Source organism: Crocodylus porosus, unplaced genomic scaffold (assembly GCF_001723895.1).
Source record: "Crocodylus porosus isolate Cpor-Errol unplaced genomic scaffold, CroPor_comp1, whole genome shotgun sequence".
NCBI classification, from domain to species: domain Eukaryota; kingdom Metazoa; phylum Chordata; order Crocodylia; family Crocodylidae; genus Crocodylus; species Crocodylus porosus.
Window position 1 is genome coordinate 268,228,274 of NW_017728886.1, and position 16,144 is coordinate 268,244,417.

Here is a 16,144-nt window from a genome sequence, read left to right on the forward strand (position 1 = left end):
GCAGGCTCTGCTGGGGCTGCAAGTGGTGCGAACCTGTTGCTAAGCTCCAGCAAGGGAGGGCCCTTGGTGCATCTAAACCAGTGGGCTTTCAACCTGTGGTCCATGGACCCCCTGGGAGTCCACAAACCATGTCAAGGGGTTCTGCAAAAAATGATTATGAGCAATCAAAAGTATGTGAATACCCACACGTACAATTCAAAGAGGTCTGCGCCTCAATGTGAATTGTTTTAAGTGTCTACGTATGAAAAATAGGTTGAAAACCACTAAACTATGAGTTTCTGGCCAGCATATCTATATCCATCCAAGATCATACCTCTTTACAGCCCCAGCCAACAGAGCTGTGTCTGCACAAGTCTGTTGCATAGCTCTGGCCCTAGAAATGCTTGCCCAGATGCAAATAAGGGGCTGGCTACAAATGGTTTCCCACTTACTGAGAATACGGCCCGTTAAACAACACCCATAAGTCTCATCTCCTAACATCGCAGAATTATTGTGCTGTAATTTCCCTGGGCTCACAAAGATTTTAGCAATACTAAAAGGAGGGCACTTCTTGGCCCTGATTCAGCACATGCCCCATTAAGCAGACCATCAAAACCCCTGCAGATGCAATACTCGGGGATACTTTGGTAGGTGCTTACAGCGATGCAGCTATCTAAATACCTTCCTCAACTGCAACCCTGAAGGCTCATCCAGAACCCACTGCGATTAGCACATTCCCGTTGCCAGCAATGAGCTTTGCATTAAATTTCGAATGAGCGTTGATGTTACTGAGACATTACTGTAGAGGCTCTGCGGAGGGGTAGAGGAGGAGAAAGGGAGTCTCTGCAGGCCAAAAGGAAAGTACAGAGAAAACATCATCCTAGGAAAGTCCACTTTGTAGTAGTAGCATTGCTAGCAATTATTTCCATGTAACCCACAGAGCAGGGCCGAGACTAAATTAACAGAGAGACACAGAGGCCAATTAAGTCATCCTGGCTGTTCCTTAGGGTTCAGCATATGATTGTTCCTGGAGATATATTATCTGTGTATATTCACTTTATGGAAATGTATCCCTCCACGGCTAGGCTGTACGCACAGCTATTTCTGATAAGAAAACAAAAAAGCCCGGCATCGGCCAATAGAGCCAGGTTTCAGAAATCCCAAATCCGCTTGGATCCCAACCCAGGTATGCACTCAGCTGTCTAGTGCATGGATACATTTACCTTGCATATCTGACCTCATGTGAACTAGTCAGGGAAGCAGTTTCCACCACCAGGCTGAAACTACCGTCTGATACTGGAGAGCTCTTCGGTGCAGCAGGGACAGACGTAGCAAGGGCTCATGGCTGGAAACCGAAGTCTACACAGTTCAGATTGGAAAGAAGATGCAGTTGCTGAATGTGGTAGTTCACGCATTGAGGCATCACACTAAGGGACGTAGTAAATCCTCTTGCGAACTTGACGTCAGGATTGAGCATCTTTCTAAAAGACCCAGGGCAGCTCAGCTAGACATCGTGGTGTTGCCGCAGGGATTGCCACTGTAAGGTCTGCATCAGAAGTATTTGCAGTCACTCAACCCAACACGAATATGGAGGGGGAGCTCACAGGCTGGGGAGGGGCAGCATCCCTGAGAAGGACCGTGGGGCTTTGATGGATCACAGATGCACTATGGGTCTGCAACGTGACTCAGTTGTAAAAAAAAAAAAAGCAAAAACAATTTTGGGTCTCTGTCAACAGGAGTATTGGGTGATGGTGCCACTCTACATGGCACTAGTTAGGTCTCATCTAGAATAGGGCATACCATGCTGGGCTCATCATTTTAAGAAGGATGCTAAGAGAGAGGTGCCAAAAATGGCAAAGGGTTTAGAAGGTAAGTCATACAAGAAGCAGTTGAAAGACCTCAGCGTGTTTGAGTATGGGGTGCTAGCAATCTTCAAATCCCTGAAAGGGTGCCATAAAGAAGAGGGAGTACCACTTCTCTCCCTTGTTGCAGAGGCCCGGCTTCAAATGATAGCAAAGTTGATTTAGATTATATCCCAGGGCGGGGAAAAATGCATTTTTGTTAAAATCAGGAGGCAGAAGAAGAGACTGGCCTAGAAAGATGCGTTCCACCTCTGAAATAGCCGCCGGCGCTTTGTGAGCCCTCCTTTCTGCTGTTCTCTAGCAAACAGCAATTGCTCCCCAGATCCTGTTGTCTAAAAAGTAAGTTAAGCACTTGGAAAACTTTGGTTGCTGATGGATTTCTCTGCTCTAATACCAATCATGACCTGCCCCTTACAGACTATGGGTTCAAACACACAACTCTCATGGCCCAAAAGCTCCATAGCTCTCCATCAAAGAACTGTGTGTTAAAGGAAAGTTGGCAAAAAAACCCCTCTAAAGCCATTGTGTGCCTGGTAGAAAGGATCCTGATGATGCTCATGCAGAGATATGCCTAGACAAGACTGAATATCTCCAAAGAGCTTTTCCCAATAACGCAATTACTACAGATCCTGTCCCTTTTCTCTGGGTAGTGTTGGAAGCTGCTGAGCTCTTCAAGAGTGTGCTATAAAAGGGGAAGTATTAGAGGCTTTCTGGGAGGGCTCGGCTTTGTTTCTGCTGTGTTAAACATTGGCTATGAGAGTGATGAAAAGGACTGTCCTAAAGGCCTTCTCATTGGGATGTCTGCGGTCGGTTCCAGTGAGAAAATGTCAGTCACAAAACTTTTTCTCTGCCCCGCTGTCTAGTTTTGCAGTTGCTTTGAAAAGCAGGTTTTTACTTGTTTGGGGATGAGCAAATCAGATCCTGGAATTTTCCATTGCAGCTTGCAGTGGTTTCTGCATCCTGGGCTTTCTTGCCCTTTGCTTTATTTTATCCTCCTGGGGTTAAAGTCCATCAAACCCTCTTATGAGCTTTGCTTTAAATCATAGTTTTAAATGAAATCAAAATTTGAAAGAGGCACCCTGCTGCAATGGCTAAGTTAGGGCATGTTTCCTATTGGACCAGGGACCCCCTGGGCCATCAGTCCTTGGCCCCTATAGTCACAGGGTGAAACATAATCCACAAAGAGACCATCCTGCATTTGCCCTGAAAGCCAGTGCCTTGCTTATCCTGAAACTTGGATTCCAGGCCATGGATCCTTGACATGTACTCAAACTTTCCATGAACTTTTTGGGCAGCCTGGATCATCTGCTGTGTTTGGAGCAAAGTCTGATGCCAAGCTGAAAAATGGTGGCCAAGTCTAGTGATAACCCGCCGTGAGCTCCTGAGGGCAACCTCTCCTGCCTTGCCTCTTCTCAAGCCACGATTTCACTTGCCCCTTCTGCAGCACTGTTTCCCAAACCCTTGCTTTGATATATTCCAAGACAGCAAAATCTTCACATCCAGCCCTTGAAAGTCTTGAGAAGAGGGCCATACTGTTGTAAGAAAAATGCATAACTGTTGCTTTGCCCTTTTCTCAGGACTTTCAAGGCTGGGTGTGAAGACCCAGCTCAGAAAAAGGCCGAAAAGCTGGCTGCTTGCACTAGCAGAAAACCTGCCCTATGTTTCAGAGGCTTATTAAGAGATGTTCAGATCAACTCCCCACCTTCTCCTCAGCTCTCAAAAGGTTTTTCATGTCTTCCCAAAGTCGTGCTGTTGTCGGTAATTAGCAGTCAGGGCCCGTGTGTCCACCGGCGACAGGCCAGCACATGTCAGCGCTAATCCACTTGTCTGCTGGCTACCTGGCCTTTCTTTCGCTGGCTGGGGAGATGGTGACATTGCTTCAGGGTAGGAAATTTCCACTCCTGTCAGTCAGGAGCGGAGCCTGCTGTCATGGGCTGCCCAGCCAGGACTAGGAGAAAGGCCGTGGCGTTGCATGCAAACCCGCTCGGATGCGAGAAGCTTGCAGAAGGGACCCGGGTCTCCTCAGCCCCTTGGTGGGGGGAAATCCCACCCGCCAACAGGATGCCGCTGCTGTACTGCAAATTTAATGCTCTCTGCACTTTTTAAAGGCTCTGATGACACGATAATTGGCAACTGTTAAAAGGCAAATTAAAGTGCCTTATACAGGGAATGCTACTTGAAGTGTAATAATTGCGACAATAAATCCCGTTAGGAAAATTACAGAGAACCTTAATTCACTCAGCCGCAAACCATCTCTCAGCTACTCAATGTCCCATGCACTACCCGTCAGCCCCCATGTAGCGCATCTCCCCCTCAGTATCTAGTATGTCATTTCATGTCTTTCGGATAGGTAGATGATCTGCCATCCGGCATCAACCCACAGTGATTGCAGATTATCAATCTGCAGGGATGGTGTCTCCCAGGTCTTTCACCAGCCCCCAGTCTGGCCACCCAGGCACTTTTCAGGTCCCTTCGTATGCCAACCCCTGACTTTTCTTCTGCTTTGAATGACAGCATTTATTCTGCCACTCGATAAAGCTGTTAGCAGCTCAGGGATCCTTCTGTTCTCCTTGTACACCAACCTACCCAACAGTAGATGACCATGTTACTCAAAAGCCTCCTTGAAAGCAGAGCCCGACCAGACCCTGGATCCTCATGTTGGGTAAACCACTAACTCATCGGGTCTGCATTTCTGAAAGCGCTCTCTAAATGTCAGGTGCTCTGCTTTGGGTGCAGAAGAGCTAATTTCCAGAGTGTCTGGACCACCCCTTACAGTCAGTCGACACCGGTATTGGAAATAAAGCAGGAAACGAGGGCTGCATTTTCAGAGTGGGCTGTCAAAGCAGAGTCCTACGATGCAAAGGAGCTAGGCCTCCCGAAGGCCTCACTGCATTCAGATAAAACAGAGCCTCAGGGGCATTTGGTCCTGGCTACTGTCGAGAAGATGGTGCTGGATAAGATGGTTCATGGGTCTGATTTCTGTATTTAAAACTCCCTGCAGCCCTTGGTTGATGTGATATCTTGTGGGTAAGATTCACCAAGGCTCGAAACTGGATTAGGCAGCACAGACCTTGGGGTTGGAAACAGAAAGCCACCAAAAAAGGAGTTTGCAAGAGTGGAAGCATCACTTCTCCCCGCTCGAAGCCCTGGTTCAACTCGAGCATGAGTCACCTGTGAGACTGCCTCACTGTCTCCTAAAAATCTGGTCCTCTCTGTCTTTCTCTGCATCTTCCAGCTGTCCTGCCCAAAGGTGAGGGCATAGTTAGGATGCATTTGATTTGCACTGCATATTGAATAGCTCCTCGAACCAGGATTGTAGCTTCGCTGTGCTGGATGCTCTAGATGCATATAGGGAAAGACAGCCTTTGTCCTAAAAGGCTATTTGCATTTCAAATAGGCAAGGGAGATAAAGGGAATGGAAAGGAAGGATTAGTATCCCCATTTTACATACAGGGAAACTGAGACCCAGTAAAATTCAGTTGTTTACCCAAGGCGCAGGTCCTTGTGCGGATCATAAGGCTCTCTGTCAGCAGAAGGCAACATATGGAAAGTACAGCTCATGAGGTTGGATGGCCATAAATTGGGGGAAGAGGCAGGGTTTTCCTGGGTACAGAGTGCTAGGCTGGGATTCAGGCATCAGGACTCTCTTCTCCACACTTTGTTTCTCCATCTGTGGAGTGAGGACAACAGCACTGCCCTACACCAGGGGGGTAAGCATTGAATAAATGCATGAAAGATGGAGGTACCCCGGTGCTGCAGGGACCAAATCAGCCGGCAGCTGGGTCCAGTTTTATCCAAACTTCCAACATTTGAATCAAAGACAGATGCAACATGAAGTTTACTTCCTACCTATGGGGACTTTTTACCGTCTTTAATTTTTGCTGAGCCTAATGAAGGGCATTTGAGCCTGAAAACTTGCAGAAAAATACTTGGGTTTTTTTGTTGCAGTTTCTTAGTTGGTCTAATAAAAGGTATCATCTCTGAACCAAGAGTTCTAGGTTTTTGCATTTCTGTTCAAGTTTACACTTTTGTGTGTGTGGTAGAAGCAATACTTGGGGCCTGGATCCTCCAGGAGCCTGGCTGCATTTTCTTTGATTTCTTCAAGTTCTGGGCCAGGTGCCATGTTGCTGGCTCCAGTCTTGCACCAGCATGAGGACAAAGTGAGGATTCATTTTTCCATATTTCTGCTTCTGGTAATCTCCATGCTTAAAACCAATGTGCCAGTCACTCCCTCTGCCCACCACCTTTCACTCAAAAGCTCCCCCAAGCTGCCGTGATTAAATGCTCTGCACTTGCATACCAGTTGTTTCTATTATCAATCTCCAAATGCTGTTCCCCAGCTGAATTCACTGGCAGTTGAGGACGCTCGACCCTTTTGGAATATCAAGCCACTTATTTAGGGGCAAAAATATGGCATTAGAAGCCTGATTTTAGCATCCCATTTCTTAATACCATGAGTCAAGGGCTAGGGGAACAGGGTTGTCCCAACACAGGGGAATTGCAAGGCAAAAGCTTGGAGAGAACTGCCTTAGGCCAAATGTCTGCAAAAAGCTAAGGAAATTACCCTGGTTTGGAAGTGAGGTAACATTTCCTGGTGTAGGACAACTTTATTCTGGTGGTATCATCCTTTGGCAACTTTGCTTTTCCTTGGGGAGCTGGTGTTCTCCCAGGCTTTGCATCTCCGGCTTGGACCCGTGCTCTTCCATTACAAAGTACCCGTCACCAAAGCTTTTTAGCCAAGTTATCATGCAAACTCCATGAAATGCATAGGGAACCTTTCACTTTTGGCTTTAGTGCACTCGCAGCTGAGGCTGAACATGGCAGGAGAGGCCCAGGTGTTGTAACGGGATCAGAGAGCTCAGACCACTTCTCAGCCCAGAGACGGTCCCTCGGGGCAGGGCGGATGCCTGTGGGAGAGAGCTGCTGCAATGGGTGATTCGAGGACGTTGTTCTCTGCTGCTGCCAAGCAAAAGTCATTAAGAAGCACTGACACCAGGGCCTGCTCCACCCAAAATTAAGCTACTCGTTTTAGGATGAGCAATACTAATGGAAGCCATCAGGGCGCAAGGGAGACCTTAAACACGGCAGGTGGAAATGGGGCAGTGTTGCCGTGAAGTTTGGTGGCAACCTGCCAGGCTCGGCTTCCCTTAGCTGCACATCTCGAGGTGCTGGGTTTTCCCCCTCCACGAGGTTTTAGTGGGATCATCTGTGGCTGCAGTTTGCCAGAGATGGTTTCTTGCGCTTGGATAAAGAAATCTGCTTGGCCACCCTGGAAATGATGAACATTGCAGCTACAAGCGTGCAGAGGGTAGCAGCTCTGAGTAACGGCTCCGTCTCTCTGAATTATTGGCTGCACATCACTGTGCCTAGTCCTGGCTCTCCGAGGCACCGGGCTTGGGGCCAACCGCAGAGTGTTTTATAGTACGATCACATAGCTCTCCCGTCAGGTTTGCCTTTGCTAGGAGGAGTGCGAGGGGGAAGCGTCCCTGCCCAGAAATACCACTCAAACGTCACGGCAGGGTTGCAAGGCAGTGCTGCAGCCACCCCGCGATATAACAGTCACCTTCTGTACAAAACTCGAGTGGTGCGAAGATAGGATCCAAGCTGTCTGCAGCCGGAGGTGAGAAGAAAAAGGATGCTGTTTCCTGGAACCGACTGCTGATTCCCATGGTGCCTGTTGCCAAACATAAAGAGCCTGTTTAGCTCTAGTTGCCTGGCCAGGACTCCACTTGGCTAATTATATTCAACTGAATAAATTCACCTTGAGGAGCCAGTTGGAGACAAAGGTCTTCCGCACTCTCCCTGCTAAACCGCTGTGCAGGGCTGATGTGCGGCTGAACCCCGCACCTGCGTCAAAGGCAGCTCTCCTGCATACACCTTGCTTTATTTGCTGATGTGAATTGAACATAAGATTAACATGCCTGCAGGCTAGCTCTCTCTGCCCCAGAAACAGGAGGTGCATCTGCACATGCAATGAATTTGAAGCAATGAACTCGGGTGCAGATTGTGCTGGAGTTTATTGCTTTTGGGCACTGTGTTTGAACGTGCGCCTGGGACCGCAGCGTAATGAGCTGGGTTGGAGCAGCCCCTGGCTGGCAAGAGACCCAAGGGGTCTGATCTGACCTGCAGAGGGGCTGCTGGGGGCACGAGTGTTTCCCATTGTGGGGCTAATCAGCGGGTAGTCCCTGCAATAAAGCACCCTCATGCCTCAGCCAGTCCCATCAGTGTCTATGCATGTCTTGCAGTGCGCTAAATTACACCACTCAAGATAGTACTTGTATTTACAAGTACTATCCTACGATGGCTTTTATTAGTTTCCTGTGATCTAATAGGGCTGTAGGTGTAGATGCAGGAACTGTAATGAGGGGCTAAATAGGCAGCTCCACTGTGAATGTCTCAGGTAGTTGTGCCCAGGGTGGGCAAAGTCAAGCTTCCTCCTACTGCTTCTTCTGGAAACTTAATTGATTTTTTTCTTCATCATCAGTTCAGATGATTTTTTTGGGAGGGAGGGATGGGTTTCAAGCTGGTCCCTAGTTTTCTTCATGCATTTAAACAGGAGCACATCAAGTGGCCAGCTCAGAAGGAACTTAGCATAGGAACGGCTGGGAGGGTCGCAAGCCAACTTCTAGCAGGGGTTTAGGTCTGGGGAAGTGAATGGTGCTTCAGGTCATAACTGCATTGGCAGAACTGTTGGTCTGAACTAGCAGGGCCTCCATGCTGATGATGACCTTACAGAAGAATAATAATAGTAAAAAAGAAAATCAAAGGAGTGCTTTCCTGAGCAAGAATTAGCATCGTGTGTGCGTTTCTACTAGGTAATATAGCTGTGGACTTGGTCTGTGCTGAAATCTGTCAGCTGAGGTAAGCCCAGCCCTGCTTGCAAGATGAGGGTTTTGGAGGGTTTTCTTTTTTACTTTTTTATGAAATTGAGAAAAAACAAAGCTATTTTAATTAACTGGTTTTTAATCAAATCCTCCCTGTCTTGAGCAAATGTCCATGCAAAGATGTGCAGTATTTTTCCATGTTTTTATTTTATGTGGGTTTTCACATCTCATGTTTGGGTGGGTTTTTTTTTTCCCCATTTTATATCATTTCTCCGTGATTTCATGGCAGATTATCATAATATGACAAAATAATGGTGGAACTGTTCACGTTGTCAAAGTGTCAGCCTGCGTCATTACAACACACAGGCGGCACTTTGATCTAGGGGGAAGAGGGTTTCCGTTGTGCTAAGAAAGAGATGCCTTTAATCAGTTAAAAAGGTAAAAGCATGATAGAATATTTCGACAATGAAATCATCTCCCAAGAAGACAGGCCATTAGTAACAGTGCAAAGCATGTACTCCCATTATTGACATGCTATGTGATGCACGGACAACAATGGAAAACAAAATAAAAATGAAAAATCCCTTTGATGGAGTAAAATTGGAAAAAACAAGTTCAAAATTCCTCACATGACATTTCCTGACGTGAAAGTTTTTCACAGTATTTTTGTCATTTCAAGAGACTTCTCTGAAACCCTGTGTTTTCATGTTGCTGGAGAAGGCAAAATACATTTTGCAATGGCAGCTTTTTCCTGCAGAAGGGAAGTGCTGAGTGTTGATGGGCTGTTTTCAGGGGTGCTCATCTGGGAGTCATTACTGATGCATTCAACTACTTGAACTATTGAAGGGGGGTTGCAAAGAGGCTGGAGCTGGGCTGTTCTCAGTGGGGGCAGATGACAAGACAAGGAGCAATGGGCTCAAGCTGGAGCAAAGGAAGTGGAGGTTAGATATTAGGAACAACTTTATCACCAGGAGGGTAGTAAAGCACTGGAACAAGTTACTCAGAGAGGTGGTGGAGTCTCCATCCTTGAAGGTTTTGAAGACCCAGGTAACCAAACCTTAGCTGGGATGATGTAGTTGGGGCTGGTCCTGCTTGGAGCAGGGGGTTGGACTAGATGTGCCCTCCTGAGGTCCCTTCACACCCTTGTTTTCTATGGGTCTATGATACTGTGCCAATCATCTTACCCAGTCTTCTCTTTCCTGAGGTCAGGTGCTATAGGAGTCACTAGGAGAGGTGAGGTGGCATGGTGCTGCTATGCTTAAAGTTCTGCTTTTAGTCACCACAATGTGAGAGAAGGGCAATCACACAGATTTCTATGGAGTTACTTTGCATTTCTGTTTGTTCAATGCCAAACAAGCTAGAAGTGCTTATATCTCAGTGCTGCTCCTGCTAAGGCAGCAGTATATCGGTAAAAAGCCTCACGGGCAATAAAAGTGACTTGCCAATTGTGGCAGAGTTTGAAATGGCACACTGAGCAGGTAAACGGATGTGCAGACAGATGGACAGACATCTACACTTTTGCATTTGGTTTTGAATCTCTTGCCAGGCCGGACAAAGCAAGTACACTAAAGCCACTGCAGTTCCTATGGGAAGACAACTCCTCCAGGCAGTCCCCTTTAATTTATTTAGCATATGCACATATTTAGCAAGACAAGGGCCTCACTAGTGTTTCATAGTTTCATAGTTTCTAGGGTCGGAAGGGACCTGAGTAGATCATCTAGTCCGACCCCCTGCCATGGCAGGAAAGAGTACTGGGGTCAAACGACCCTGGCAAGGTGTAGATCTAGCCTCAAAGAGTTTGAAGGTCCCAAGGTAGCATAGTAAAAGGGCATGAGTCAATAATGTGGGTCATGGTTTGAATTTGTCCACAAGGGCATTTGTCATTGTGAAGGCCTCATTGATATAGATTGGAGGCACTGTAGCCCTGTCCAGTTCAAAAATGGTCAAGAAATGCCCAATAATGGCATGGCCAGTTAAATCCTGGTTGACTGAAAGTCAAGTTAATTCAGTGCCGCATAGTAGATGGACACGAGTTAACAATGTGGATCATGGTTTGAACTTGTCCACAAGGGCATTTGTCATTGTGAAGGCCTCATTGGTATAGGTTGGAGGCACAGTGGCCCTGTCCTGTTCAAAAATGGTTGAGAAGTGGCCAATAACGGCATGGCCTGTTAAACCCTGTTTGACTGAAAGTCAAGTCAAGTCAGTCCCAAGGCTACTGAGACCCTTGGGGCACCTTAGATGCTGTAACAACATCTAAGATGCTGTAGGGTCAGAGATGATGTGATGATGGATTGGTGCTTGTCCTAACCATTCTTCGTGCCATCAAGTAAGGAAGGAAAAACCCATGGGTTTTGAAAGGGTGTATTATATTGGACATCTTGAGGGGATCTGAGTTATTACTAGGTGGAACATGTCCCAATGCACTGGCAGCATAGGATTATCATGGAGTCGCACAGCATTTGTGCAGTGGACATGGGGCGACCAATGCTACTTAGGACTGGTAACCATGTGAATGGAGTGGAACGTAAGATGCACTGTAGCAAGCAGTTGGGTGTCTGTTAATTTGCTGAGCAGCACTAGGATGCTGGTGGCCATGTGTGCCTTCTCCTGGGACCCCCCTTTCCTCGTTTTCTTCCCCTCATAACTTGACTAGTCCCTCCTTTCTCTCCCCAATACTGCCGGCCCTAATCCTTTCCCTTGGCAGGTGGTTTGTGGAGGACTTTGTGGTTGCTGTCATGTGTTTCTTCCCAAACGTGAGGGCTTTGTAGAGTTAATCAGCTGTGAAAAGCATTTCTGTTCAAAGGGAGGAAAAGGAGGGGTCTCTCGCTCGCTCTCAATGGAATGGTTAAAAATATTGCCCTGGCCTCTGTCTCCTTTCCCACATAACTATGAGAATTTGCTGCAGATGAAAGTACCCTGGAGCCCTCTATAAACTATATTGCATTGTTCCCGGTATGTCAGTAGGAGCTTTAAATTGCCATTTCTGAGCTGATTGCAGTGGAGTTACTATGGCGTTACAATGCAGTGTAGTGGAGGGATCAAGCCAAGAAGGCTTGATTTGGAAGTCAAATATAAGACTCCTATTGATTTTGGCTATGCAGGCTCAAACTCTTCGTCATGTGATCTTAATAAATGGGGCCCTCGATTTGTTATACTTTAAGATTATATATAACGGGACTGTGTCCTTTTATCCTTGATCTTTGGATTTGACAAAATCAGCAAAAAAAATTTAAAAATCCACAGACTGTTTCAAGTGTGGATGGAAATTTAAATTCTTAAATCCTCCATGAACTGAAATAACTTTGTGTTGGGGTTTTCAGGTAAACATTTTTCTTTGTATCCTGCTTTCCTCAGGGAAAAAAAAAATACTGACTTTTTTCAGTGCAAAAAAAAATAAAATTACTTCCAAAAGAAAATGTCCTTGGAAGGGAAAAAATCAAATTAAAATCTCCCAGGCCTATCTATAAAGAAGGAGATACCGCATGGACGTAGAGTGGGATTTTTACAACCGGTGCTGATCTTTTCTTTTCTCTCTCTTTCCGTCTTTGTTTTCTTACAGCAAGAAAAACAGCAGACACCAAACAAGAGACCCTGGGAAGGAATCAGGAAAGTGCATTCCCCACCGTCGTGGGTTAAAAAGGACATGGAGCCTGTATCACAGTCTCCCTTAGAACTCAAAACTGTAGAGTGGGAGAAAGCAGGAGCTACCATCCCTCTGGTAGGACAAGACATTATTGACCTTCAGACGGAGGTCTGAGCGGAAAGGAAAGCACAGGACTTTCATTTTTCCGGAGGAAAAAAAAATACAAAACACAAAACCCACAAATGAAACAACACACGTTTAAAAAAAAAAGATGATTAAATTAAATCAAAACTGAGTGAGAAAAGTGTTTGGTTTCTTTTGAAACCTTTGGTACACAAACAAAACAAAGCGAGGAGTAACTTTTGTATCGTTCTCAGCGGAGCGGGGGGATTACTTTCTAGAACATAGTAGCAGTAGGTTCAGAACAACGCGGACTTTACCCCGGGGAAGAGAAGAGGACGTGAGCCCGGAAACGCCAAACCGAGGAGGAAGGAGAGGGAGGGGAGGATGGGAGTGGGCGGGATACAACCCACGCGACTCTTTAGCGGCGAGAGGACGACAGGGAGCCGTTGCCGGGTATGTCGAGTCATCCTGCTCTGCGCCGGGGACACCAGAAGGAACCCGAGGAGTGAATACGGTGCCAGAAGGGCCACGAAAGTCGGGGTGGATTGGCAGGAAATGAGAACAGAGCTCCATCCGGCACGATCTGAGCCAGGAGGTTGCAGGGGGAAGCCCCACTTTGGCCGGTCGGTGGTACCCATCCCTTTGCACACCCATGGGAGGGACCGAGTGTGTCAGCCCTCTCCTTTCTATCTCCCCCTCATCAGCTACCCTACGAAGAAGGGAATCGCCATATGCCAAGCTGCTGCAGCTGGCGGTTGAGACGGTGCTGCGCTCCCACCAGCCCCCCTCCACCCTACCGGGCTCTCCGCCATTGCTCGAGCACAGGCCACAAAGGATGCTCTGAGGGAGGTGGCGGTAGTAGTCGTGGCAGGGTGGGTCTTTCTCCTTATCGCTCCACAGCCGGTTTCCTGAGGAGTGGGACACATGGCAGGGTGAGACCTTCTCCGAGGACCTGCTCGCCCCGTCTGCAGAGCCCGGGTCGAAGGAGAAAGAGAGAGAGAACACAAAGCGAACGTAGGTCATTTTGTTGACTGTTAGGTAGAGAAACTCAGCGCGGGCCTGTTCGTGCGGCCTCATCTTTTTTGGTTTTCTTTTTAACGAGACACAGCCGACTTCTTGTCCACCCTCCCTGGAACCCGGAGAGACAGACCTGCCGATGCCCTTGGAGACGGTCGGTACATAGACAATATTGCCTTAGGACATTGAGACAAACTGACCAACGAGTAACATCCGCTTGGAAACAAACCAACAAAAAAATCTATTTTTTTTCCTCCTCCTTTTCTTTTCTTCAATAAAAAGAGAACTTGAAACCCGAGACCTTTCCTTTCTTTGGCTCTTGTTTGAATGCTTTTCCCTGTCGGAGTCCTGCACCGATATCGGGCAAGGAAACCACCTCCCGGAGGCTGAGCGCAGGTCCTCTGTGGACGGCTCGGGATGGCGGGAACACATGGGTCCACCTGTCCAGCGGTGTTTTATCCCACGTAAGTCCCAGCTAACATCCACTGGCTAGTTAGTCTCCTAGCTCGCTGATCCGCACGGCTAGGAGCCAGGTTTCCAGTTCTAGGGGAAGGAAGAGAAATGGGTGGAACTAGTCACAAAACTGGGGATATTGTCCACCAAAAGAAGTAAATAAATCATCATTTTTTTTCCCATGGAAAAATTTGTTCTAGATTTTTCTCATAAAAAAAAATCCAATTTTATTTTTTTTTAATGATTATTTTGATTTTTAAATGATTATCTTGGGGGTCGGACTTGATGATCTACTTAGGTCCTTTTCAACCCTAGATCTATGAATCTTTATTAAAAGAATATTCTCCCCCCCCCCCGACAAAAACCATCAAAATAGTTTTTCATGAAAACCCCCCCCAACTTGCATTAGACTTCTCTCCACAAAATAGTTTTCAACATCCTTTTGTTTTCACAATTTATTTCTCCCATTTACAAAGTTCATCGTCATCCTCTAACAGCTTCCACCAGCTCTGAGAAATGGGTATCCTGAGACACCTTATTGCAAAATATCACGCAGAGTCAAAATAGCGGCAGTTCTTGATCAGGGTCTGAACTATAGAGATGTGTGTTTTTATTTTTTGAGGGACAAAGCCAGAGATGGCACCAGGTTTTAAAGCAGTCAGTCCAATCAAATTGTGCTTCCCCCGACTGAACATGTTTGCTTGATATACAAGCAGGGTTTTAGGGTTTGGGGGGTTTTTTTTGGTTTGGGGCCACATGGTTTATTTTTTTAAAAGTATAATGGCATCTTGTCATTAGTTGTATGATATTTAAAAAAAAATAACTGAGAAGTAAAAAATAAAAAATCCAAACATTTAAAAAACTGAAAAAAATTACTTATAAAAAACAAACAAACTGTGATGTAATTGTCCAATTTTAGATTATTCTATGATACAGGAAAGCACAAAGACCACCCTCAGATGCCGGGTTGTATAATATTGTAATTATTATAATTACACATAATGAATTTTAGCATACAAATATCTTTCTACTGTGTTTTAATTATTTTATTTTATTCCTTCCCCTGCTCCGCCAAGTCTGCCCCTGTTCTTCCAAGCCTCCTCCCTCTCGCTCTTCCATTCCAATCAAGTTGCAGGACGTTAACGGTGTTATGTAATTACAGAGATAAATGTTTGTTTAATAACTGTTGATATTCTACTTTTTCTGCTCAGTTTCTCTGGTTAATTCTGTTTTCTCCTTTTCTTTCCCTGCCCCGTCTCATTCCCCCCACCCTTTTCTCTGTGTTCATCAGTTTTTTTCTGTACAGTTTTCAGAGCACAAATGAATGTGTCTTATTTCTAATAAAAAAAATGTAAACTCTAGTCATGTCTGCTTTTTAAAAGCTCCATCCCCAGGTGTGAGGAGCAATCTGTGCATGGGAGGGTTAAATTTCCATGCTAACAGATCAATCAAAAGGACAAATCCCACTGACCACACCCAGCCAAATGTCTCCTGGACTTTCTTAATAGAGCAAAAAATAATAAAATTATAGAAAAGGAGGGTGTGAAGGGACCTCAGGAGGTCACATCTAGTTCTACCCCCTGCTCCAAGCAGGACCAGCCCCAACTACATCATCCCAGCCAAGGCTTTGTCTACTCAGTCTTCAAAATCTCCAAGGATGGAGATCCCACAACTGAGCACTAAGGCAATAGCCAGATGTTGTCTTTGGAGTGGGATCAGCCATGCCAGGATGTGTCCCTGCACAGATGATCACCTTCATCGGTGCCTGCAGATGTCCCAGGGGCCACTATCCCATGGGGAACCCCATGCAGGTCTCCCCACTTCTAAATGCTTGCCTCATGTTGGGGCAAGCCAGCCTGAAACGCACCATGGGAATCCCCTGCCAGGAAATTCCCAGGGCCCACCCTGCAGGGCCACCGTGGGAATCCACTGCAAGACAATTCCCATGGCTCACAAGATGTCCTCCCATTTAAGACATCATGAGTGGTAACTCCCTTTGTCACTGCAACATTTTGGGGCACCCAGAGTGCAACAGGAGGCTTGGGCATCTATTTGCTTGCAACTGGTGTCTCCATAAAATGTTTATGATGGCAGAAGGGCAACGTCTGCTTGCACCCTAGGAGTGCGCAGATTCACTCAGAGATAGTAAGGGCCCTTAGCCACTAGATTAACTGCATCGCAGTGAGGGTTGAGTGAGAAAGCCTCATGCAGGTTCTGCAGACAGATCATAAAATGATGCCACTCCACTTCAGAAGCACCAGGTTACAACTCCCAGGGCGACCTGATGATGCCTTGTCTAT

The 16,144-nt window shown here is 46.5% G+C and overlaps 1 protein-coding gene and 1 long non-coding RNA gene across 3 annotated transcripts in view; both read left to right on the top strand.

The window, feature by feature from the left end:
* Nucleotides 1-13,691, top strand: part of ADGRB1 (adhesion G protein-coupled receptor B1) — a 311,804-nt gene extending 298,113 nt beyond the window's left edge. For both annotated transcript variants that reach the window (XM_019553467.1, XM_019553473.1), the window contains one exon: nt 12,228-13,691. In XM_019553467.1, coding sequence (XP_019409012.1) covers nt 12,228-12,425 — 198 coding nt within the window. In that variant the 3' untranslated portion in view covers nt 12,426-13,691. The remainder of the gene's footprint in view (nt 1-12,227) is intronic.
* Nucleotides 6,668-10,856, top strand: LOC109322401. The gene is made up of 3 exons (XR_002104381.1): nt 6,668-6,678; nt 7,307-7,308; nt 10,588-10,856. It is a non-coding gene; the product is annotated as an uncharacterized LOC109322401 (long non-coding RNA).
* Nucleotides 13,692-16,144: the final 2,453 nt, after the last annotated feature.